Below are 26,559 nucleotides of genomic sequence, written 5' to 3' on the forward strand. Positions count from 1 at the left end.
CTTCGTTTATCTCAATTTTAGTAAAGCTTTTGATAAGGTTCCACATAGTATCCTTGTTGACAAGTTGGTAAAATGTGGTTTGGATTGTATTACTATTAGGTGGATCTGTAACTGGTTGACAGATCACACCCAAAGAGTGCTAGATAATGGTTCCTCATTTTTTTGGAGAAGAGTGAAAAAGTGGAGTTCCTCAGGGATCAGTCCTTGGACCTCTTCTGTTCAACATCTTTATAAATGATTTGAATGAAAGAATAGAGAGAATGCTTATTAAATTTGCAGATGATACTAAATTGGGAGGGGTGGCAAATATGGTCCAAGACAGAGTAAGGAAACAGGATGATCTTGACAGGCTGGAAAACTAGGCTAAAACAAAAAGAATTTCAACAGAGATGTATACAAAGTTCTGCGTTTAGGAAGGGAAAAATGCTTAATTATAGGATAGGGGAGACTTGTCTTGGCAGTAGTATGTGCAAAAAGGAGCTATGGGTCTTAGTAGATCATACACTGAACATGAGGCAGCAGCGTGATGTGGCAGCTAAAAAGGCAAATGCAGCTTCTGTATCAACAGAAGCATAGTGTCCAGATCACGAGAAGTGATGGTATTGCTCTACTCTGCTCTGGTTAGTCCTCACCTAGAGAATTTTGTTCAGTTTGGGGCATTTAAGAAGGATATAGACAAGCTGGAATGTGTCCAGAGGAGGGCAATGAAGATGGTGAGGAGTCTGGAGACCAAGCCCTAAGAGGAAAGGTTGAAGGAGCTCAGAATGTTTAGCCTGGAGAGGAGACGACTGAGAGGTGATATGATAACCATCTTCAAATACTTGAAGGGCTGTCATATAGAGGATGGCACAGAGTTGTTTTCCGCTGCCCCAGAAAGTCGGACCAGAACCAACAGCTTGAAATTAAATCAAAAGAGTTTTTGGCTAAACATTAGGAAGAACTTTCTGACAGAGTGGTTCCTCAGTGGAACAGGCTTTCTCAGGAGGTGGTGGGCTCTCCTTCTTTGGAGGTTTTTAAGCAGAGGCTAGATGGCCATCTGATAGAAATGCTGATTCTGTGAACCTGGGCAAATCATGAGAGGGAGGGCAGAATGGGTTACATCAGTGCTTAGATCTCGTGGCCCTTCTTACATGCCCAGGGTAATGCCGATCACCACCATGGGGTCAAGTGGCAATTTTCCACAGGCTAGTTTGGCTAGGGATCCCGGAGCTGTTATGCCATCTTCTGGGCATGGAGATGGGTCACTGGGGCAGTTTTAGGGGGGGGGGTAGTTGTGAATTTCCTGCATTGTGCAGAGGGTTGGACTAGATGACCCTATAAGTCCCTTCTAACCCTATGATTCTATGATTCTATGAAGGTGCAACTGGACTAAAATCCTGCTGTTCTACTGCAGACCAACATGGCTACCCACCTGGCTAACCTGGTGATTTCATCCAAAGGCCTTTACTTTCTCCCTCAAATTTCAATTGCCCCTAAATTAATTAAAGCTTTTTCTGATGCCTCTGGTGCCTCTATTTATTGCTTTCATAGATTTGATACTTATTTTTCTAAGCAGCTACTATGTCAACAGAAGAGAATGTATCCAAAGGTCAAATGCACAAACTCAGATGTCAAGATTTATGATGCACTCCTTTGGGAATTCTGGACTTAAAAATAATTGGTCTCTAATGGATGTGGTGCTTAGAAGGATATAGTGGTGTATCTTGTCATTGACACAAGACAGGCAAGCCTTATGTTTCAGGAACAGGAGACACATGTGCTCTACAGCACAAAAACAAAATCAAACCAGATTCTCTTGGACTTTGAAATAATCTTTCTGTAAATTCACTTAATGGGAAATCTAAACTATTGAAAAGCTATGTATCTAATTCTAAACATAAATCTAGAGACTGGACTCATTGGAGTCATGAACAGACATGACAAACCTGGAAAAACACCCAAAGTAATAAAGGCAACATTTGTAGTTTTAACAAATGAATAACCTACATGGCCATTGCTAGACAGTCACAATAGTATTGCCAGCCTTCAGGGCTTATTTTCTGCTTGCCACTGTGCAACAGTAACCACTCACAAAAGCCAGTGTTTCATAATGGTTGGAGGTTCAGAGTAGGCTCTGGAACACCCAGGTTCAAATCACCACGATGGGCCAAGCTACAAGTGACGAATGACACTTGAACGGCAAGTGGATTGAGTGGAGTGCAAGTGAACAGGGAGAAATACACTTGTCGTTCAAGTGTCATTCATCACTTGTAGCTTGGCCCTATGTCCTGGAAGCTCACTGTGTGACATTGCGCCAGACTAGCTTACTTCACAGGGTTGTTGAGAAGATAAAATGAAGAAGATAATGATGTAAGCTGCTCTTGATTCACATTGTGAAGAAAGACAAGGTATAAATTAAGTAAATAATTAATATAGTTGAAGATGTAGGATGGTTGGTGGGTGGGAAGTAGGGTTGCCAAGGGTCCCAGGGGCCCAAGCAGGGCTGCAGGGGGCTCTGGGGCAGGTGACAGTGGGGTACACTCCCACACTCCCCCTCCACAGAGAAATTCCAGTGTGTGCTGAGTGAAAACAGCCCCTTTGGAGGCAGTTTTCACTTTCAGCACACATGCACCATGGCTCCTTCCTTAATGCCACTGGAAAATGAAGGCAAAGGAGTCACACTCATTTTCCAATGGGATGAAAGAAGGCGCCACGGTGCATGCACACTGAAAGTGAAAAGGGTGATTTTCACTCAGCATGCACAGGGTTTCTTCTGTAAAGGGGGACCATGTGCACACGCTTCTCCCCACCCCTGTGTATCCCCCCCCCACTATCCAGCGGAGTGGGGATGACAGGTGGGGGCAGGGTGGTGGTAGCATGGCTAGTGTGAGGATGCCAGGCAACTCTCAAAAGACTTCACTCCAGGAGTTAAAGTTCTTTATTGGTATTGCCAGATTCTTGCTCTCACACTGTCCTTGCTAGGACAGTTACAGAAAAGCTCAAAGCAGATAAAGGTTCCCCGCGGCTACTTCCCCCTGCCCCTCCTTCTACTAGTCTTCTGACTCTAGAAGCAGGCTGGGTGATTCATAGCCATCTCAAGGTCAGATTTCCAGGCTAGGGAGAGATTACAGCAGAATACAGCAACCACTTCCCATTCTTCGTTTCCCAGCCCCCAACAGCATCAGTTTTAGCTGTAGAAATATGACAAGTGATGAACTAAGTGGGAAAGATGAGGATATGGGAGTGCCTGGAGGAAGGAAAGAGGAAATAGTGTGGGGGAGGGGATAAAGGGGGGAAATGTGGTGCCCTCTACAAGTCCTTGCAGGTTCCCCACCATGCAGCTGGGCCCAGACCAGCATTCAGCACCATGTAACTATGCCATATTTTTCATAGGTAGAGGTTGTCAGGGGAAGGAAGGAAAGCTTAGAAGGATAGGGGGAAATAAAGGTAAATAGGCTGGTGGGTTGGAAGGAGAGAAGAAGGCAGGAAAAGAGGAGAAACTATGGGGCCCTTCTGGAAAAGGAGACAGGAAATAGTGGGGGGAGGTAAATCAGATGCCACCAGAAAGTCCCTGCATGTTTTAATGAATAAGAAGCAGTTAAATCTACTGGGAATTTTGGTTAATTCGTTTATAGTTAGTGATACTTTTATGGTAACACTGCAGAGTTATTTAGGCAGAAGCATTTTAAAACCCAAACGTTCATTAATTAGTCTTCAGACAAAATCATAGAAAGATACAACTTCAGTTTATTGAAGTAGATTCCTTCCAAAGCAATATCTTGGAGAAGAAGGAAAGATCCCAATCTAAAGAGTTACATTCCCTAAATATAAAACACGGCCTGAGATAGGCAGCGAGGCTGAGATGTGAGTCTGGATGCCTTCATGGCAGAGCATGGAGGGGTTACATCTTTCTCCTTCAAGACCATGAGGGAAGATAAAGAGATCTCCCAAGGGGCACAGAGACAAGAAGGAGGAGTCAGGAGGTGTTCCCTCCATAGACAAGACAGTAGCAGCTTGTTAGACTTACACATACATACAGAGAGACATGCATTGCCTCCCAATGTCCAAGGCATGCTGAGTCACCTATTCCAACAAAATCTACATTTTTCCCATTATACCTTCAAGAGAGAACCTACTACGTTTGAGCAAATTATTATAAATTATTGGAAAATGCTAATGTTATGTGCAGTCCCTCTCCCCATTAACTCCAGGAGCATGTTGCTATTTTGACATTTAACATCTTTTCCTCCCTTTTCAGACCATAAGAACATAAACAGGGTAGAAATCTCTAAAATAAAATAAATAGATCAATAAAAACACAATTGGGCAGCCAATCTTACAGTGTCTATGTTTTATTCCACTACAGAATGTACCTAGCATAGAGGTTTATGTTTCTGAAAAGAATGAATGGCAGCCACTCAATTAATATGTTGAAAGAAAAAAGATGTTGCCAAGACCACCACTGAATACAACCAAAACCATTCCTTAATGTGTCATATTCTTTCTCTATACTAGGAAGTCCAGCAAGTTGGTAAATATCTCTACCTTACCAGAAGATGCCCCCTTGTTTTTTTTATTTATTTAAATTATGCTTGATAAACAGTTACAAATATAATAAAGATAATTGTCATACAATAATATTGATTGTTTTGTAGAAATCTCCATACTCAAGATTCTTTCTTGAAGTTGTTTATTCTCCTGTTGTAATACACATAGTTCAATCTGCAGCATTGTGCTTAATTCCAGTGCGCATTTGTGTTGCTTTATTTAAAGCTGTTTTTATTTCTGTTAGCTGATCCATTAACAGCTGGAACAAGGATAACATTTTATCTATTATTTTTTGTTCCATATGGGCTAATAGCTTGGTAAGATTGATCTGTAAGCATCTGAAGAACTGCTTAGTGATCCAGGGAAGTCAACGTGGTTTTGTCCCCAACAGATCTTGTCAGACCAACCTGGTTTCCTTCTTTGATCAAGTGACGAGCTTACTGGATCGTGGGAACTCTGTCGACATGATTTATCTGGATTTCAGCAAAGCTTTTGATAAGGTTCCCCATGACATTCTAATGGGTAAACTGGAAGATTGCAGACTGAACTATAAGACAGTTCAGTGGATAGGGAACTGGGTAGAGGACTGCACCCAAAGAGTGATGGTCAATGGCATTTCATCAACTCTGTGGGGTGCCACAGGGTTTGGTTTGGGGCCAAACTCAAACTTTTTTTGAGTTTCAATTCTGTTATGATGATTTGCAATGAGGAATTAGGTCAGGGAGGGATGGAGCTCTCTTCCCTAGTGTCCTTCTCCCTCGAAGCCAGCACCATGCCCCCCAAGATGCTCCCCTTGTGTGGATTTTGTGAGGCACACAGAAGTCTGCCAATCAGTGTATTTTTAGATATAGTGGTCATAGCTTTGAAGGGAAAGGATTCACCAGCACCCCTAAACCCAGTACAATTTCCCTCCTTTGATTGCTGTTAACAGACCCTTAAAGAGATGGGAGATCCAGTAATGGATATACAACATCTCATCAAGTTGGGCCCTAATTCTAAGCAGGGGGAAATATTTCATCAGCATAGAACAAATTGTAATTTTATCAAAGATAATCTAAACTTCCTCCTAAATTCTCAGAATAATGTATGTTGCCACAGAGATTTGCAGCTTCATGTAAGCATCTAATTCTATTATGTATTGATGAGATTTTTAAAAAAAGAACAAGCATTGTCCAAATGTCCATGGCTTCTCCCCAAGTAAAGGCTGCAATATATAATCAGCTAGCATAAACCATCTATAACTGACAGACATCGACCCCACTAGGATTCAACTGTGAAGAGTAAAACTAAAAGCTAAGATCTACTTAACTGCAGCTGAGGGAATTTAAGTCATCAAAATATCTTCAAAGAAGAAGAAAAGATGTATAATTTGCAGTTGGAGTATAGCATGATTATTCACCATGCAAATGTCATTTGTTAGATTGAAGTGGCCTTCAGTGGGAAGAAACAATGTTAGCTACCCTTGTGAGGTGCCTCTGTGCTTCTCGCCAGTGCTTCCTTCCTCCAAACACACATAATCTGGGCTCATTAGGAAAACAGAAACAGGGTTACACCCCATTCTTTTTGTCAGTCAAGATGTATAAAGCCACAAACTTATTTCACTTATTACAAATCTTCTGGATGAAGTGGGGTGTATTTTATATTTTAAGGCTTACTCTTCTTCTGGCTGTCTCCTTCTGTCCTTGGCCATGAAGTCACTGAAGAGACATGGTCTGCAAGAGATGGAGGGAAAGGATGCTTCCCAACTAGACATGGGAACGAACCCAAAAAAATTAACGAATCCATGGTTCGTGGTTCAGTGCCACCGCCAATCCCGAGGTCGCGAACCACAACGAACATTTTCCATTGCCAAACTGTTTTGCGATTTGTGGGGCTCAGAACGGCCCCCGTTGCACTTAGAGAGCCCATATTCCCGGCGAGTGTTTTGCAGGGTCTCCTAGAGCCATCACCCAAGTTTGGACAAGATTGCAAAAGGGATTTTGGAGTTATACCTTCTCCAATCCAAGGCCCCCAGGAAACTCCCACACAAATCCAAGCTCAATTATACCCTGTCTCTCTCCCCAAAGGCTAGCAAGTGGCAAGTAAGAGCTCTGTCCCACTCCACAGCTCGCTGAATGTGAAACCCAGCCTGGGAACCCACGGCTATTTATAAGCACAGCTCCCATTGAGCAATGCAGGAGGTCTGTGTTTGGCTGTCAGAGCTGCCTATCAGGGTTTGCAGGGATGAGATTGGAGTGCCCATGGCTACAGAACACCCCCTTCCCCCTCCCTCCCCTGGGTGTCTTTTCCCAACTTGTAACCGCTTTGCAGCTCTGTGGTTGGAAGGAAGACCTGCCGATCAAGGTAAGCTGGGCTTCCATTCGGGTTTCCAGGGCGACAGAAGAAGCGCAGACAGAGTTCAGGCATTCCCCCAGCTCTGTTTCCAGGGGAATTAATTGCTGGCACCTGACTGTCTGGCTTCCCGAACTGCAGCCAAACGCACCGAACCAGGCTTCTTCCAAACGCAGGTTCGTTGGACGAGGACAATCACGAACCGCCGGATCGCGATCACGCGATCGCGAATTTCGTGGGTTTTTGAAGTTCGTAATGCGATTCGTGCCCATCTCTATTCCCAACTATAATAATAATATAATAATAATAACACTAACTTGTTCACGGCTCTGGATGGGGCACTAATCTGTCTGGAAGAGCAGTATATAAGAGCAGATATTGTTAACTATCCTGCCTCCTAAAATTTAGTCTGTGTGTGGATGATGTAACACACTGGTTTCTGGTTCTCCCTCCAGAATGCATATCCTGGGTTGTGTGGGGAAGGAAGCATGCCTGTTCCTCTCCCCTCTCAAAGCTAGTCTTTGAAGCATCTGGTCTCCTGCCAAACCTTGCCTTTTCTTTCTTTGACACACTCTGGGAGAGATAATGTATAATTGTAAAATGTATACTGTACATATGCAGGGCTCATTTCAAGGGGGAACACATCGGAACACCATTCCGGTAGTTCCCCCAAGTCAGGTGGCCCTGCCCACCGGACTTTAAAACATTTTGGACCGTTTAGGCCATGATTGGGGCCCAAACAGACACAATAGGGGCCAAAACAGCCCAGATCAGGTCAGTGCCAGGAGGGGGAGGCCATTTTGGACCCGTTTCAGCCTGGACAAGGGCCGAAACAGCCTGGATCTGGGCTGAAATGGCTGAGATCAGGTCAGTGCCAGGCCAGGGAAGCCTCTCCCACCCGGCACTAAGGTGGTCCCGGCTGTTTCAGCCCCGATCCTGGCCGAAATGGGCCCAAAATGGCCATAGTCAGCCATTTGGGGCCATTTCGGCCTGACTTGGCCCGAAACAGCCTGGATCAGAGCTGAGATGGTCTGGATTGGGTCGATACTGGGTGGGGGAAGCCTCCCCTGCCTGGAACCAACCTGATCCAGGCCCCTTTGACCCCAATCTGTGTCAAAACAGGCCCCAAATGGCCATTGTCGGCCATTTTGGGACTTTTGGCCTGGATTGGGGCTGAATCAGCCCAGATTGGGTCAGTGATGGATGGGGGAAGCCTCCCCCACCTGGCACAGGCAAGGTCCCAGCTGTTTCGGCCCCAATCCTGTCCAAAACTGGTCCAAAATGGCCATTTGGGGCCATTTGGGGCCCATTTTGACCCAGATTGGGGTCAAAGGGGCCTGGATCAGGTTGGTGCTTGGTGGGGGAAATGTCCCCCACCCAGCACCGACCCGTTCCCAGCCTTTTAGGCCCTGATTCAGGCTCGAGTGCCATTTTCAGCTCTTTTGGGCCCTTTTGGCCTGGATCTGGGCTGAAACACCCTGGACCGGGTCAGTGCTGGGCAGGGGAGGGTTTCTCTGCTCAGCTCTGACCAGATCCGGTCCTTTTCAGCCCCAACCCTGGCCAAAAGGCCAAAAATGGCCACTTTCAGGCATTTGGGCCATTTTTTGCCGGGATCAGGGCCAGAACTACCAGGATCTGGTCGGTTCCTGGTGGGGGACCCCTCCCCTGCCCAGCACTAACTCAATCATGGCCATTTGGGGCCTGATCCAGGCCAAAACATGCCCAAAATGGCCATTTTGAGCCATTTTGGGCCTGTTTTGACCTGGATTGGGGGCAAAACTGCCCTGATTGGGCCACTGCCAGGTGGGGGAACACTCCCCCATCTGGTAGCAGCTGAATCCTTGCCATTTTGGCCTGATCAAGGGGTGTGGCATATGCTAATGAGTTATGCTAATAAGTTCCTGCAGTTCTTTTCTACGAAATGACCCCTGTACATATGTATTGTGTATACTGTACATCTATTGTATACATGTGTGCTTGCCAGACAAAATAAACCTACAGTGAGAGGGGAAGAAGGGGAGAAGCAATCCAGACTGATCTGTTGGAGAGCCCACTGCTGATGCCAGCCCTGCCACTAACATCTCTCCTCTGCAGGCAGGCAGGAGAAGAGAAGAAGGAGCAACCACTGCCCCACCTCCATTGCTATTCCCACCATTGCAGTCTCTTGTCTATTGGCAGGGGAGGAGGAGCAGGAGCTGCCCCACTGCTCACTGTCCCCTGTCATGCTGAAGTCAGTCCTGCCATTGCCACCATACCTCTGCAAGTGGATGGGTAGAGAAGGAGGAGCTCCCCCACTACATGAGCCAGATAGACAGGCTATGGGGGATGGGATTGGTGGCAGCATTGCAAGGTTGGCTGGCTGGAAAGTGGCTGCCCCAGCAGTTGAGGATGGATCCCCCCTCCCAAGTCACCACTTTAAATAGGATTCAAATTCAGGGGATGATGATAAACTTGTTTAACAATGTGTGTTCATTTTAAATGTTTCTATCTATTTCTAAGTATTCTTGTAGTGTCATAACTGTAGTCTGCTGCAATGATTATTGTAGTTATGCCCTTGCTTTACTGCTTCATTTTAGTCATTCTACTTTCCACATTGCTTACAGTATACGATGCCATAGGCAATGTGTTGCACTGATTGCTTTTTAATTTTTAAATCCTAGTCCTATCTCATTGTTCACTGGTTGTCTGAATACCTATTTTAATTATGCTGTCAGATTGCTCTTTTGTATTTTGTAATCTGCCTTGAGTGTCAGTGAGATTTTAAAATCTTATAGATTTTAAAAATCTATAAGAACACTGTAATAAAATACATAGAAACAAAAATAATGAAACAGGCTCAACCCCATGAGGAACTGCAGAAATTTATTACTCCAAAACACCCAACAAACCAGAACTAGCACATTTGCAGACTATCTAGAAGCTGAAACAAACCACTTTATATGTTCTGTGGAAGGTGTATCCTGTAACCCTAATCCTCCTCCCCAGTACCTTTAAACTGATAGGGGGGACTTCCGGCTGGGGATCCATGAAGGTCTAACGCAGCTCTAAGTGCTGAGCTGACCGGGCTGCCGTTTCAACGGCCGGCGGGGCAACACATGCTCGCGGCCAACTGTTCTCAGGCAGAGAACAGGCATAGAATGCTTAAGTACCTCAGGGCACGTTGATTTCGGGCGAGGGGGGGTCCTGCGCAACGGACTCTCTCCCGACCCTTGAGGTCCCACCCTAAGACAGGTCGGCTAAAATCTCTGCGGCAGTCCTGGAGCCAATGCGGCTGGCATAAGACCTACATGCCCAAGCTTCAACAGGGGGAAAGAAGCTGAAGGAGAATCTGAGATTGAAACAGTGATTACAACCCAGAAAGATGTTTAAAAAGGTAAAGATCACTATCTCTTGAAACGGGATGGATTAATTAAAGTAACGAAGTATTAAAGTGGACTTTTAAACTGCAACAGATTGATTATAAAGAGGGGAAGACTCGGCAAGAATTGTATTAGAAAAAGGACTAAGCTAAACGAAGTTATTAAAGAAATTGGACTATTGTTTTTCATACCTGTGGTCACAAGGAGATAGTAGGCTGTGAGAAAGTTTTTACCATCGCGAGAGCTGCTGTGGGGAGTCAGGAAACAGGAAGTACGTAACAGCAATAGAGCTGCTGGAGAGAGACGGCCCCTACTGGAGGACAGGAAGAAGGGAATCGCCATCTTTGAAAAGGGAAGAGTCTTGACTTCAGCAGGAGAGGAAGTAGGCCATATTGGATTACAAAAACTATAGAAAAATCATTGAGAAAAGACGCCCGACATTTTGGACTCTTTAAACGTTTTATTTTCCTTATAAAAGCGGGACATTTAAATTAAATTAAAAAAACGCCAAGCCAAACGCCACGGAGTTAAGGAAGCGAGTAGACCCTTGGGAGCGAGGTAAAGCAAGCCCCACGATGTCGAAAAAAGAGTGGCAAATGGCGATAGAGAACTTGGATAAAAAACTTTCAGAAGCGATTAAGGAGCTCAAGGACATGAAACCTGAGCTGGTGAAAGAGGTTAAAGAGACAGTAAAGAATGAACTGGCAGAGGTGAAGAAGGGTATGGAAACAATACAAAATGACCTGCAGGTGACACAGCAAAGAGTCAAGGTAGTGGAAAATGTGGTGGAGAACCTAGCAGACACGCAACGAACAGAGATGAGGGTGATGAGGGGAAGAATGGCAGTTGCGGAGAGTAAACATATGGAGAAGCAGCTGAGGTTTCGTGGCTTGCCAGAAGTGGAAGGAAAGACAGCCCAAGAACAAATTGCCGAGGTGTTAGCAGAATACCTGGGGAAGGAGGAGGAGGAAATTGTGGCTATCCTAGATGTGGTGTACCGTATAAATTCAAGATTTGCGACCCAGAGGAAACTACCAAGAGATGTGATTGTGCAATTTACGACTAGAAATATAAGAGAAATTATTGTGAGTAAGCAATTTCAAGACCCATTGGAGGTTGATGGCAAGACGGTTATTATTATGAAGGAGCTACCAAGATCGGTGTTGCTTGACCGGAAAAAATATAAAGCTTTAGTCCAGATTCTGAAGGACATGAAAATAAGGTACAGATGGGAATTACCGGAAGGATTGTCATTTGAGTTTGGAGGAGTGAAAAAGCTCATCAGATCTGAATCTGAAATGGAAAAGTTTTTGAGAGACAATGAAAAAGACTTACCAGCAACAAGGCTATGAATATGGAGTGTAAAGTTTTATCTTGGAATGTAAATGGACTTAACTCACCCAATAAGAGAAAAAGTATTTTTCACTGGCTATTAAAACAGAAATGTGATATTGTGTGTTTGCAAGAGACTCATATTAGAAAACAGGATGTAAAATATCTTAAATCGAGCAAATTGGGCAATGATTTTGTAGTGGCCTCAAAAAAGAAAAAAAGGGGAGTGGCATTATATATAAAAGAGGAGCTACAGCCAAAGCTAGTGATTAAAGATGTGGAAGCCAGATTTTTAGCAGTGGAATGTACATGGAATTTAAAGAAAGTGTTGGTGATTGGAATTTATGCACCTAACGGAGCAAAAGAGAGCTTCTTTGAGGATTTGAGGAAGCAATTAGATGAACTTTCTTATGACCAGATAATTCTTGCAGGAGACTTCAATGGAGTCACAAATTTGGAGCAGGATAAAAAATCAGCAACTGCACAAAAGAAAAGAGGACTATTACCAAAGACTTTTTTCGCATTAATGCAACAGGAAACTTTGGAAGATGTATGGAGAATACAGAATCCCAAAGGTAGACAATATACATTTTTCTCCACAAGACACTCCACTCTATCACGAATTGACATGATCTGGGCCTCAAAGGACTTAGTGCTTTGGACTAAGGATGTGGAAATAATGCCCATGGTAGGCTCAGATCATAATCCAATTATGTGGAAGTTCGGAAAAAGAACTAAGAGGAAAGGATGGAGAATAAATGAGGATTTGTTACAAGAGGGAGAAAATATGGAGATGTTGAGAAGGGAAACTAAGTTCTTCATACAACATAACATGAATCGAGAAGTACCAACCAATAAGGTATGGGATACCTACAAAGCAGTAATTAGAGGCACACTAATGGACTTAAATGGAAGAGCCAGAAAAAAAAGAGAGGAGAAGAGACAGGAGATTATGGAGAAAATAAAAGCCAAAGAAATACAACTAAAGAAAAGACCAGGGAAAAAGAAAATCTATCAGGATATTAAAATCCTTCAAGAGCAGTTGACGGCAATGAATAACAAAGAATTGGAATGGAATCTTAAGAGAATGAACCAAAAGTCGTTTGAAGGTGCAAATAAACCTGGGAAATACCTGGCATGGCAATTGAAGAAGAGAAAGGAGAAGAAGACAATAAATAAAATATGTGAGGACAATAAAGCACATTTGGAACAGACTGCTATTAGTAGAGCCTTTTACAAATTTTATGCTAAACTGTACAATAAAAAAGAAGTGAATAAAGACTCAATAGCGACATATTTGGGGAAAATGAAGCTTCCAGCAATTTCGGAAGATTGGAGAGACAAATTGAATAGTGAAGTAACAGAGGAAGAGATAAGGAAGGCAATACAGTCAACAAACCTGGGAAAGGCGCCAGGACCTGATGGACTTACAGCTAAATTTTATAAGGTAATGGTCAATGAACTGGTACCATTCCTAAAAGAAGTGATCAATGGTGTTTTGAGAGACCAAAGAACTCCAGATACTTGGAGTGAAGCTAATATAACATTGATCCCCAAAGAAGGACAAGACTTGATTAATGTTAAAAATTACAGACCTATTTCCTTACTCAACAATGATTATAAGATCTTTGCGAAGATCTAAGCAGAAAGAGTAAAGGGATGGTTATCCGAAGTTATTGGAGAAGAACAAGCTGGTTTTTTACCGAATAGACAAATCAAAGACAATTTAAGGACAGTTCTAAATGCTATTGAATATTATGATAGGCATTGTGATAAGGAGGTTGGTTTCTTCTTTGTGGATGCTGAAAAAGCATTTGACAATTTGAACTGGGACTTTATGTTTGCCACTATGGAACAGCTACAAATGGGAGAAAGATTCATAAGAGCAGTGAAAGAAATTTACAGAGACCAGAGTGCAGCAATTGTGGTGAATGACGAGCTGACTAAGAAATTGACTATAGGCAAAGGTACAAGACAAGGTTGCCCGCTGTCTCCACTGTTGTTCATTTTGGTTTTGGAAATTTTGATGATACAGATTCGAGAAGATAATGCGATCCGTGGAATAAAAATAAAAGACTTTTCCTATAAGGTCAGAGCATTTGCAGATGATATAATGTTAATTGTGGAAGATCCAATCGAGAATATGCCTAAGGTAATAGAAAAAATCAAAGAATTTGGAGATCTGGCAGGTTTTTATGTAAATAAAAAGAAGTCAAAGATACTATGTAAAAATATGACTAAACAAAAACAACAGTTATTAACAGAAATAACAGACTGTGAAGTAACAAGTAAGGTGAAATATTTGGGAATTGAACTGACTGCAAAAAATATAGATCTATTCAAGAATAATTATGAGAAATTGTGGACTCAAATAGAGCAAGATCTGATTAAATGGAATAGATTGAATTTGTCATGGTTGGGAAGAATTGCAGTAGTCAAGATGAATGTGTTGCCAAGAGTGATGTTTTTGTTACAGACAATACCAATTATCCGGACTCTAAGCAGTTTGAAAAATGGCAGAGGAAAATATCGGACTTTGTTTGGGCAGGCAGGAAGCCTCGGGTGAAAATGAAAGTATTACAGGACGCAAAAGAGAGAGGTGGAATGCAACTGCCCAATCTAAGACTTTACTACGATGCAATTTGCTTGGTGTGGCTGAAAGATTGGATGACACTGAAAAACCGCAAATTACTGGCCTTAGAGGGATACAAAAAAATATTTGGATGGCATGCATATCTGTGGTATGAAAAAGTAAAAGCAGATTCTATGTTTTTGCACCATTACATCCGGAGAAGCCTCTTCATAATTTGGAAGAAGTATAGAGATTACCTTCAGGAAGGAACTCCCTCCTGGGTGGTTCCTTACGAAGTAATAGACTCGAGAACTGTTGATAATGAACAACAATGTTTAACGTACAAGGAAATAACACGAACAGAACTTTCTAAATTAAGAATAAAGACGCAAGAAGAGTTGTCTTTAAGTTATGACTGGTTTCAATATAGACAGGTTAGAGATCTTTACAACTCTGATTGTGCAAAGGGAGGGATAAGAATGGAGAACTCGGAATTAGAGGAAGTAATTTTACAAGAAGACAAAAAGGAAATCTCTAAGGTCTACAAGGTGTTGTTAAAATGGTACACTGAAGATGAGACAGTTAAAGTGCAAATGGTGAAGTGGGCTATAAATTTTAACAAAGAAATAACAATGGAGGCGTGGGAATACTTGTGGAAAAATACGTTGAAGATCACGACATGCACCAATATTAAAGAGAATGTTTATAAAATGATTATCGTTGGTATTTGACACCAAAGAAAATTGTGCTAGGGAACTTGAATACGTCTAATAAATGCTGGAAATGTAAAAAACATGAAGGATCTTTGTATCATATGTGGTGGACTTGCGAAGTAGCTAGGCAGTACTGGGGGGAAGTAATAAGAGTAATAAGTGAGATTTTACAATTTCAAGTTAATAAGAACCCAGGACTCCTGCTACTGAACTTGGGAATTGAGGACATTCCAGCACAATACAGGACATTGCTATTTTATATGACAGCAGCGGCCAGACTTTTATACGTGCAAAAGTGGAAAGTACAAGAAGTGCCAACTATTGAGGACTGGATTTACAAATTGCTGTACATGGCGGAGATGGATAAAATGACAAGAAAACTGAGAGACCTTGATCCAGGACAGTTTAACACGGATTGGGAGAAGCTGAAACAGTATTTGGTGAAAAAATGGGAGGTGGGAAGAGAACTGTGGCAGTTTGAAAATTACTGAAATATAACAAAAGAAGAGGGAAGTGACTATACCGGGGGTGGAGAGTTAATTGAAAATTTCTAAGCAATTATTCTATTTGACTACTATACATAGTATTAAGTAATAGAGGTGTTATTATAAGATCTATAAGGATAGAAATTAATTAATTTCATCACTGGCAGATAATTGTATAATGGAGAATTTATATAATCAAAATGAATGAATGCAAGAAAGGGGGGAAAAATATATAGTAGCATACAGAATATGGGTTAAATTGATTGACTCATGCTGAATGTGTATATGGGTTAAAATGATTGACTATTTTTGGTAGATAGTTGTATAATGAAGAAATTAGATAACTAAAATAGTATGAAGATAAGATATGTAGAAGGAAGTAAAGAGTAACATATGGAGTATGGGTCAAATTGATTGACTTATATTGAATGTATGCAATGCTTATAATGTACTTAAAGTTATGTATAATGAGGGACAAATTGTTTGTACCATATAGACGAGACTAGAATGAGTAAGATAGAGTACAGGCTACTAAAATGACTATTGAAGAATATATGCCAGGAATGTATTATTTAGTTGATAAGTTAAAAGGGAAGGGAAATAGAGATAGCACTGTGTTATAATAGATAAGCTTAGAAGAGAGTGAAAATATATGTTTAATAGATAAAATAAGTTTGAAATGAGTAGGGGGAGAATAGACAAAGGGTTGGAAAACTGTTGGAAGTCAATAAAAGGGGGGGAAGGGAGGGGGTTAGAATTGGAATATTAGAATTTAAAGGAAATTGATTGTAATGGATATCAAATGTTTCTAATCCAATAAAATTTTATAAAAAAAATAAATAATAAACTGATAGGGGGAATCTCTCTGCTACATGGTTTAAAGGGTTCTTTATGGATCAGTGGAAAAACTTCTAATTAATTAAGATCAGTGGAAAGACTTGTAATTAATCCAGGCTAAACATTGACTGGTGCCTACTGGTCTGTGATCCCAGCTCTTGTGATGTTTTTGAATGCTCATAAATATTCCAACTAACCTGACAATATAGTTGATGGGTAACATTACTACTTCAGTGAGGCAAATAAATCGTTACTTTGATTGGGAGACAGGGAGCCTCGTCCCATGTTCCCTGCTGCCAACTTGACTGGCCAGTGAAGGGGAAATGGAGGGGGGGAGGCACAAAAATAGAAATGATTTCATAGTGTTAGAGGGCCACTTTAGGATTCACCTCACCCACAATCCTCTATATGGGACATGCATAGAGGATTATGGGTGAGCTGGGCTTCAAATCAGCATTCTCCTGGTTTGAATCCCAACACAGCCATGAGCTCAGCAGGTGGCCTTAAGTAAGCCACTTCTCTCAGCCCCAGTTCCCCAGCTATATTGTGGGGATAGTAACAACACTGACTGTTCACTGCTCTAAGTGAGGCACTAATCTGTCTAGAGGAGCAGTATATAAGCATGCTGTTGTTGTTGTTGTTGTTGTTAAATCTGAGGAGGAAAGGAGGGCTGGAGAGAACAATCTTATATAGTGCCTAGATTGGATAAGAAGGGGGTAGACAGGCAAGGGAGCCTTGGAGGCTGTTATTATTCAAGATAAGAAGAAAGCTGAGACAGAAAGGCAATAGAATAGATGGATTTTATCTATTGATTTGAACTAGCCATCCATATCTTTGGAGGTAGGTCTGTATTGACTCAACTTTGTATAAATTATTCATGCATTCAAAGCATTTGACATTTTGGGCAAGAAATGAGGTGGCTGAAGGTATGGAGGAACAGAAAAGTGAAATGATAAAGAATAAATTATTTTATGTGTCACCACATACTGAAGTAGTGCCACACTGAATGGGAAAGGGGTCATAGCATAAGAGGAAGTGTGGTTTTTCTCTGAAATTGCCATACTCTCATAAGGGTAAAAAAAACCCTTTTATAATAAATGCTTTGCTGTCTGGCACAGATGTTGGGAAAACTCAGTTAACCAGCCTCACACTGAGCTCCCCCCAGCCGCCCTAACCCACCTCTTGGTGTGCATGTGCCCCACTCCCACCTCTGCAGCCAGTCAGCTTGACGTACCCAGCTGTCCCTGAGACTCTCTGATGGTTAGGGATGACAGCTGAGGTGACATTATCCTGAGATGCCTCCTTCCACCTCATCCTGTCTTGAGCTGTCTTGAGTCAGGGCTTAACAACTGGAACATCACACTGTTAAAAGAAAGCTGTGGGGAAGTTGGTAGTTAATTATTACTGTGGATTGGGGAAGCATGATGCTCAGAAATCTCTAACTTCTTGAGACCATCAACTTGAGACGCAAAATTCTAGTCTACCTTCACTGAGACAATAAGTACAACTGTTAGGTTACATAATTATTTTCCCCAGCAAGTTTCTATAAGCAAAAATATTTATTTCTCTCCAGCGCGTCACCAGGATGTAATGTTCTAATTGCTCATTCACACATATTTTTTAACAGGAATGCTTTCGAAAAGTGGGCAGTTGATTACATTATACTTAAGATATCAGCTATAATTAGTAAAGTGAAATGGCTCTGCTCTGTTGGTTGTGGAGCTGTCTTTGGCTAATATTGAAATAGGCTGAGTTAAGAAAGGTTAAGAGAGACATTATTTTACGATCCATATGACTTGATGAGATCCTTCTTATGCTAAGCAATGAACAAATTACATTTTTTATAAAAAGTTTGTTTCTTTAATATGTTCAGTTTATTTTGCAGAGTAAAACAATGAATAAAATTAAAATGGATGTTCAAACAAAATTAAATACTTTTGTTTAATTAAAATTAAATACAATAATGAATGTGATCCAAAAAAATTAAATACAATAATGAATGTGATCCAAAACACATGGGTCCCAAAGCATTCTGTGCTAAAGAATGCTACAGGCCTCCTCAAGGGTTTCTTCCTGGAGCTCGGATAAAACAGCTAGTTTGACCTTCTGTGTCCTATAATTAGTATAGGACCATGGTATTCAGAAGTCTCCTACTGTCTACTTTCCAGGCCTATGGATATGACCTAGTGCAAACAAAATCTTTGAAGAGGTTCATGGTATCTCCTCCAGAATAGGCAAAGTGACTTGGTGCCTCTATATATACTTCAAACAGCAGATGCCTCACTATGAGGATTCTCCATTGGTACACCATGCCCAGTTCTGGCGGTTCCTCTGCCAGATTCCATGGTGAAGGCATAGATTGGAGGTTGGTATATATATAAAAAATGGCCTCTTGGGATGTATTTCTGTTCCAATGATACAGTGTACCAACCCTTGAGATCCATTTGTACTGTGACTGAAGCCAATACAGAGTACTTGCTTTGTTCATATACAGTTCATGGGCCTCCAGGCTGCATTGTGCTCTTTTCTTTTCTTTTCTTTTTTAATTTAAGGAAAATGTAAGGATTGCTCTTCTGCATAATCCATATTAGCTGCATTTCTAATGTGACATGAAAGTCACTGGAATATGCATTTGTATGGTTACTCTAAGCAAATACCCATGTTTGTGAAGTGGCTTCTCACCAAGACTGGCTGTCTCCATCTTTTATGGTCTATGCAAAACAAACCACTTGGAAGTAGTTTATTCTTGTGAGCTGCTGCCCATAGACCTGTATGAAGCAGCTGTCTTTAAATAATTGCTAATGTAAAAGGATTTCGATATTCTAAGTATTTCATATGAATTCACCAATGAGATATGGTGCTAAGACAGTAGTATTAATACCTTTAATATCAGGCTGAGGGCAAACTAATTGTGGGTGCAGTCTACCAAAACAGTTTCACCATTACTTATGCAGAAGCATATTCCTGAGGATTAAACTTAGTATTTTCTTCTCCTTTTCAGTTCATCTTCACACTTCCTGTTTTCTTTCTTTCTTTCTTTCTTTCTTTTTACCCTTCAGATCCCTGTCTGGACGCATTGTTGGTGGAGTCTGGTGGTTTTTCACTTTGATCATCATTTCTTCTTACACAGCTAACTTAGCTGCATTCTTGACAGTGGAGAGGATGGTGTCTCCTATAGAGAGTGCAGAAGATCTGGCCAAGCAAACGGAGATTAATTATGGGACTCTGGATGCTGGTTCTACTAAAGAATTTTTTAGGGTAAGAGAAATTAATTCTGCCTTCAATATACAAAACAAGAGTCTTATGCTAACCTTTGTTCATAGGAAATATAGCATACAGGGTCTGCCAGATACCATAAATACCCTAAAAACATGGAGTAATTACATGCTTCCACAGATTACTGAGTAATTACAATTAGCAGCATCAAAAGTAATTACTCTATGACTTGGAGCTCAGGTTTAGCGAATAATAAGTACTTGGTTAGCTCTGTAATTTAGTGGACCATTTACCATATGTAAATACGTTGATGTTACATTCAAAGGGAGCCCATGTAGCAATACTTTAAAGAGTGCACTTTCAGTGGTCTCCTCTCCCCTGTTTTACAATTCTGTCTAATGTATTCCTCAGCCCCTTCCTCCTTTCATGGTCACAGTTCAACTGATGTAGTTCAAACTTTCGTGCAACTGTTAAATCCATGAAATTGCTTTATACAGACCATTGGAGCATTTTTGCTCTTAAAGGAAGCTGCTGTCCAAGATCTCATACAGAAGCTTTTTCTAGCACTAAAATCCCTTTTTTAAAAAATTGGAGATGGCTTTTTAAAAATTGAAAATGGAACATCTATAAGTATGTTTTCTACAGCTGAGCCGGGAATATGTTCCTGGTATATAGCCAAAACGTAGGCATCTCTAGCTACACATTACCTTTTTAATCTATTTCCCTTTCCATTTAGCTTTGCTTTTACTCGGTTTCCTCTTTCCTCTTCTAAAATGTTCTGCCATCATGACAAAAATCACAGCAAGAACATGTCTGGGTAATGTCAGTTCATGTAATACACTTATCTATGTACCCAAGAATAGACTAGGGATTGTGTAGAGGCCATTCAACTTTCTGAATCCGCCTTCAATTTTAAGTCTTTTCCTCTCTTTAGCTATGCAGTGTGTAAGCACGCAGCCCAACTAAATGTATGTCTACCTTGGTGTATGAATCTCTGCTCTGTGTTTTAACACATGCTAAGAGCAGTGGATTTATGCTATTCTGGACAGAGATCTAAAATAGCGGTTTTTGAGAAGATGTGGACGTACATGAAGTCAGCTGAGCCCTCTGTTTTCGTGCCGACAACAGAAGAGGGGATGAAACGTGTGAGGAGATCGAAAGGGAAGTATGCCTACCTGCTAGAGTCTACCATGAATGAGTACATTGAGCAGAGAAAGCCATGTGACACCATGAAGGTGGGAGGTAACTTGGATTCCAAAGGCTATGGCATTGCAACGCCAAAAGGTTCACTACTAAGGTAGGTGGACTGAATGTGTCAATTCCTCACCCTGTAGCCCAAGCAATCAATGCATCCATAAACTTGCCTCCATTCTCCATTACCACAGTGTAGATAATGAAGCTGGGGAAGGAAGAGGGGGGAGAAATTAATGATGCACTAGGCAATAAACGGCTGCTTAACAGTAACAGGAATAACCAGTTCTTCAAGGACTGCTTATGACAGGGGCTCCACTTCCTGTATTCTGTTTTCTGTTAAGATGGCTGCAACTGTGTGCAAACAACAGTGATTATGTGACATACTGGCTACTGATTAACAATATGTTACTTTGAAGCAACCTGCTTGTTTTGTGGCGCATGACCATCATGCAATGCATATTATAGCCCTTGTTTGGATTCAGGCTTAAAAAGGGTTCTTGTGGTAAAAATATTTTGGCATGTGAATGTCTGAACAAAGAAATGCAAATCTGTGTAGGAAAAACAAATGGAAAAATGAAGTGTTTTCCTTTTTGCTAGGCAATAAATAGCTGGAAGCTTCTTAGCTTGTTACCCTAGCAACTCACTGGACCTATTTATTAAACTGTTCTATGCCAAAATGCTGAGAAGGAAGGAGATATGACTAATTTCATATTGGTCACTAGAAAACATCACATATGCACAGAACCTACAATAGCCACACAGACAAAATGTACAACAGTCAAACAGAAGTAGAAGCAAGAAAAAAGGACAAATTATTACATGAATGCATTCACCACACACAAGAAGCACATTGCACATAATTATGCATATAATCTTTCTTCTACAGCTATCAATAATCTAGCTGTTTTATGAATACCATAATAGTCAGTGGGAGTAGGTCAGAAATAGTGTGCAGTGTTCTAAGGTTCAAGATTTGATATTTCAGCAGAGAACTGCTGTTAATATTACTATCTTAATTTTTAAATTAAAATTAAGAATCCCCACTGTTTCATATTTGTTTAGGTTATATCATATTGAACCAACTGTGATATTTCTCCTAAAAATAAAACGAAGCCAGAAAAAAGGCAAAAGCTGATTCATGCCTGTTCTTCAAACTATCTTTCTTGTGTGGTATGCTCAGCCTTTATTGGTTTGCCAATGCAGTAGAGACAACCAAGGAAGAACACTTGGTTTTTTCCATTTGGTCTGATAGTGCTTCTTTGGAACATGTGCGCTCAGTTTTCTGTCCCATGATATTTGTTGTTCATTGTCATTTTAACTGTTAAACTAATACTATATGCTCTACCATCACCATGTGTGTCTTTCATCATTATGTGGACCTACCCAGGAAATACATTCTATTCTGTGGCTGACTGAGCTGATGGAGCCTATTATTGTTTTCATCCAAGTCAGCAGATGTTTAGCCATTGAAGTCAATGGGATCAGAACTGATTCATCTAAAGAGCACTTTTTAAAGAGATTTCACAAAAGTAATAGCTCACTGGATGGAATCCTAAATGCTGAGTTTTATTGCTGATTTCAGTGGAAATGTTTTCCCCCCAAATACTAATTGTCCTGTGCTAAATGACCCACTACTGAATTCTTACTTTAGTGCTTGATTTAAACGGGGCTTGGAAGTTAGTGTGTTTAAGATGGCAGAATTAGTATCAAAATGAAAAACACAAGACAATAGTTCTTAGTAAAGCAAGAGTGAAGATGAGATATAGTTACTCCTTCTCTGCCATCATTCTCATCCCTTACAGAGATTGCATGTTCTAACACAGCACTTCCCTACATGTTCAGTGAAAATAAATATGGTACCAGTTATGTCAAATACTATATGACTGGATGTGATGAAAAAGTACATCAAAATCCCTGAAATGGCCTTGCACAGTTATATTTTGTAGAAACAAGCATGACAAAGGCCAAAGCTATCAGTAAGGTTTCAGCATAATATTATCATTGATTAACATAAGAATGGAAGACGTTGCATTTTATCTAGTTAGTTTGGCTGACACATTATTCTTAGACTGGACTGGTAAATGTATTTAATTAAAAAGCTCACTCATGCAACTCTATTCTGCCCTTCAGGACAATTTTCAATAAATAAGAAAAACACATTTGCAAACTAACAAACAATCCAACCATTAACAGGCAATAGCACAAAGAAATCTGCCTGCCAGAATATAATCATTAAATGCCCAGTTCTCATCATTGCAGCAGTACTGCGTACTCCCAGTTCTGCCTTCCAAGGAATTATCTCAGGTTACAGACATTTTTACACTTGAGATTTAAAATGGCTTTAAAAAATAGTTATAGAATGTGAACCTTCAGCTTTGTTGGCCAGAACACTCCTTTGCCTTACAAATCCCACATTTCTTCCTTTTTCTTTATTAGCCTTCAAATGTTAATTAAACACCATGACACAGTCTCAGAAGTAATGTAAGCTTCACCTGTGAAAAATTCTGCCAGAGAGCATCAAACATCTACTAAGCTATCAAGCAAGATTAGCAGCTAATCATTGCAGATTCTTAATTAATATAATTGTATTTGACCCTTGCTTTATCCCAAGGGTCATTGGAAGCCAGAATGTGGGAGTGAAAGTCCATAAGCAGCTGTCCTTAAGAAGAGGAAGTTCCATGTTCTTCCTTACTTTTGGCAGTTGGAACAACAATATGCAAACATGCCAGTGATGAATGACTATTAGTGCCTAGCACAACTGTTGGCATCATTGTCCTGTGCCTGCACAAGCTGCTGGAGGCCATTCACACACACTCTCCAGCATCCCAGTGGAGGGTAATTGGTAAGTAGGACCCTATCCTTTCAGAGACAGTGGATGTTTAAATGCTTTCCATTCCGTTTCATTGGCTATAGCTGTCCCAGAATCAAGGGAGGTTGCAGCACCGACTCCTTAATATAAACTTTAAACACATACCCACACAGCTCTGTGATAAATCTCATTCATCCAATCCCAAATAAAAACTAAGTCAGCGGGGGGGGGTTTCCAGCCACCAAAAGTCTGTTGTAACCACATGGTATTTGAACACCAGGCAATCTCCAGTTTAGACTTGGGCAAAACTCCAAAGAATGGGGATTCCATAATTGCATAGTAATCTGATGAATGGAGCTTTGACTCTTGAAAGCTAGTACCCTAGAAATTGGTTTTTGAAGTGCCACTGGACCCAAATCTTGCATAGTAACCTGTATCCCTTACAGGCTGGCTTATGTTTCACTTGCCCCTTTTAAGGCAGCAGCAACCCTAGGGCATCAGTTGAGAAATGTGGGTTTCCTTTTTTCTCCCTCCCTTCATTCCTGGTGGAATGATAGAAGTAACCAGCTTTTTCATTGGGTCACCTTGGGGAATACTGTGAGAGACTGTACCCAACAGCACTAGTACAGGATTAATCGAACAGCATATCCTATAGCAGGGATCCCCAACCTTTTTTGAGCCTGCAGGCTCATTTGGAATTCTGAAAAAATGGCTGCTGCAGAAGGCAGAGCCAACCACAAAATGTCAGGACAGTAGCTCTTTAGCATTTTAAATAGAAGTTCTATTTAATGGGATACCTTTTAAAAGTAACATATTGTTTAAAAATGTTTTCTTGGATACATACAAAGTAAGTACACATATTGAGCTAGCAAAAAAACCCCTCATTTGGTAGTATCTGTCTTTATTTTGCAGGCAACTAACACACATGCAAAAGGAAAAGGGGGGAAAGGCTTCTCCTGGTTCCTTCTTCACATTAGATGAGCCCAGATGCTTCTGCCTGTGCTGTTTCTTGTAACAACAGTTGGTGCTGAAGGGCTGGTGTGAGCTCATTGTACATGTGATGTGTACAATACAACAAAGATTTTGGCCAGGTTTTGATAGAAGCATAAATGAATTTTGAAAATTTACCAAAATGTTACCAAAGTTACCAAAATGTTACGCTATTATCAACTTCTACCTGAACTATAAAAACATATTCAAATTGGAGAGCCCCAATGACTTCAGCAGATGTTTCACTTAGGTGCATAAGCATTTTAGCTGTGCTGGCCTATTGTGTTTAGTCAGAAGGAAGTCCCACTGTGTTTTTTAAAATATCACTCTGCTATCTGCACAAGTAAAGTACTTTAAATAAAGCCACTGTCAGTATTAACAAAAACATCAGAAACTCAAAAGGCCCACTTGCCTCTATCTACTTTATAAAAACACTTGGGTGCCAAGAAAAGTGTCAGTGGGTGCCATGGTGCCCACAGGCACAACATGGGGGACCCATGGCCTATAGGGACTTCAGTCTCTATGATGCATCATTGCCTTCTATATATGTGTTCTCCTTTATCTTATCAACCATGTGTCCAGTAAAAACGGAGACAGAATGTTGAGAAATGTACTACTGAAAATAGAACTCTGTAAAGTAGTTTCCTTAACAACATGAGTGCACATTAGTTTCTTTCAAGGTCAGCATAGCACATAAGAACACAAAGAATTGCTGGATCAAACCTCAATCCCTCTAGGTCAATATTCTGTTTCCAATGGAACCCAGTCAGTTGACCATCCAGAGACATGAAATTGTAATTAAATCAATTAATTAACTTAATTACCTAAAGTTGTTTGTCTCCCTAGCATCTGTAATGCAGAAAAATCTTGTCCCTGGATGCAGAGAATCCATTTAACTACCTATCCTGCACGGGTTTATCTGAACCTTCTTATAAACCATCTAAGCTAAGCACTTCATCAGAACTAATACAGCGGGAAGAAAAAAGCATAGAACTGTTTAAATTTCATATCTACTTATATAATTAGTTTTAGAAATCATTTTGTCATGTACAGATGTAAATTGTCAGATACTTACATTTCCATGATGGAAGATAAACTATAAATGTAATTTCTTTTTTAAAAACGAGCATTTCTTTAATCTCACAAAAACAAAGCTAGAAAAATGAGATGTAATATAAAGCATGTCCTTTCGCAAGGCACCTGATATCTAACATAACTGTGACCTTATCCATCAGAAAGAAAAACTATTGAGTTTCCCATTTTTTCCTTTCTGGGCTTTGACTAATAAATTATATGTAAATAAAATAATGTATTTATAGTCCTTGCAATTATGGTGTAGTAAATAGTACTCCTCCATGAGCTGAGAGAGTCAGAATACTGCATCAGACTTTAGACAAAGTTGAACAGGCAAAACTTATTTGGGGGAATAACATTGACACAAAATAAGCTATCCAAAACTGGTATTAGTAAATTAGAAAAGTAAAAACTCACATTTCACAAAACAAATCTATGTATCAGGTTTTTATAAATGAGAGAGAGAGACTCTGGAAAGAAAGAAGAGGAGGGGAAGGTAGGAGTATGTTTTGTAATTGGCTTTCATTCTCCAAGTGGTAACTTTTAAGAAAAGCTCCCAAAGGGCCTCATAAACTTGTATGTCAATTATTCCATGTCATTTAAATGAATAAAAATGTTCTTTTTCAAAAATTCAAGAAAACCAACATACTTGAGAGGAAATAAATTGCAGCCAAGTCTATTTTTCATCAGGGATTCTGTGATTGTCAATGGAAGGTGCCATATAAGCTACAAAGGAAAACCAATTACTTCAAATTTAGTTTCCTCCTGGGGGGAAAAACCACGCAGAACAAACTATGTCTGAGTGTAGCAGAGTGATCTGTATTTATAGGAAAACAATGAAGGAGGATGTATTGGGCTTTACAATACCATTTATTCACACAGGCATTAAAATCTTTCAGATCACTGATTATTACATCCTCTTAGATACATTTTTAAGATGCAAGAATAACTGTTGTATCATTGCTGATTTCACTTAGACATGGCTATATTCAGTGCCCAACACTGCATGGGTCAGATGTGACTGTGAGCTTCAGCTCATAGCTTATGTGGGAGCGCCAGTGCAATGTGGCCACTTGTGTTAGCACTGGTTAACAGTTGTGATAGCACAGACTGCAGTGCT

At 40.6% G+C, this 26,559-nt stretch overlaps 1 protein-coding gene across 4 annotated transcripts in view; it reads left to right on the plus strand.

The window, feature by feature from the left end:
* Positions 1–26,559, plus strand: part of GRIA1 (glutamate ionotropic receptor AMPA type subunit 1) — a 321,015-nt gene that overhangs the window by 274,913 nt on the left and 19,543 nt on the right. For all 4 annotated transcript variants that reach the window (XM_054975561.1, XM_054975560.1, XM_054975563.1 and 1 more), the window contains 2 exons: positions 19,216–19,414; positions 20,422–20,669. In XM_054975561.1, coding sequence (XP_054831536.1) covers positions 19,216–19,414; positions 20,422–20,669 — 447 coding nt within the window. The remainder of the gene's footprint in view (positions 1–19,215; positions 19,415–20,421; positions 20,670–26,559) is intronic.

Source organism: Eublepharis macularius, chromosome 4 (assembly GCF_028583425.1).
Source record: "Eublepharis macularius isolate TG4126 chromosome 4, MPM_Emac_v1.0, whole genome shotgun sequence".
Taxonomy (NCBI): Eukaryota; Metazoa; Chordata; class Lepidosauria; order Squamata; family Eublepharidae; genus Eublepharis; species Eublepharis macularius.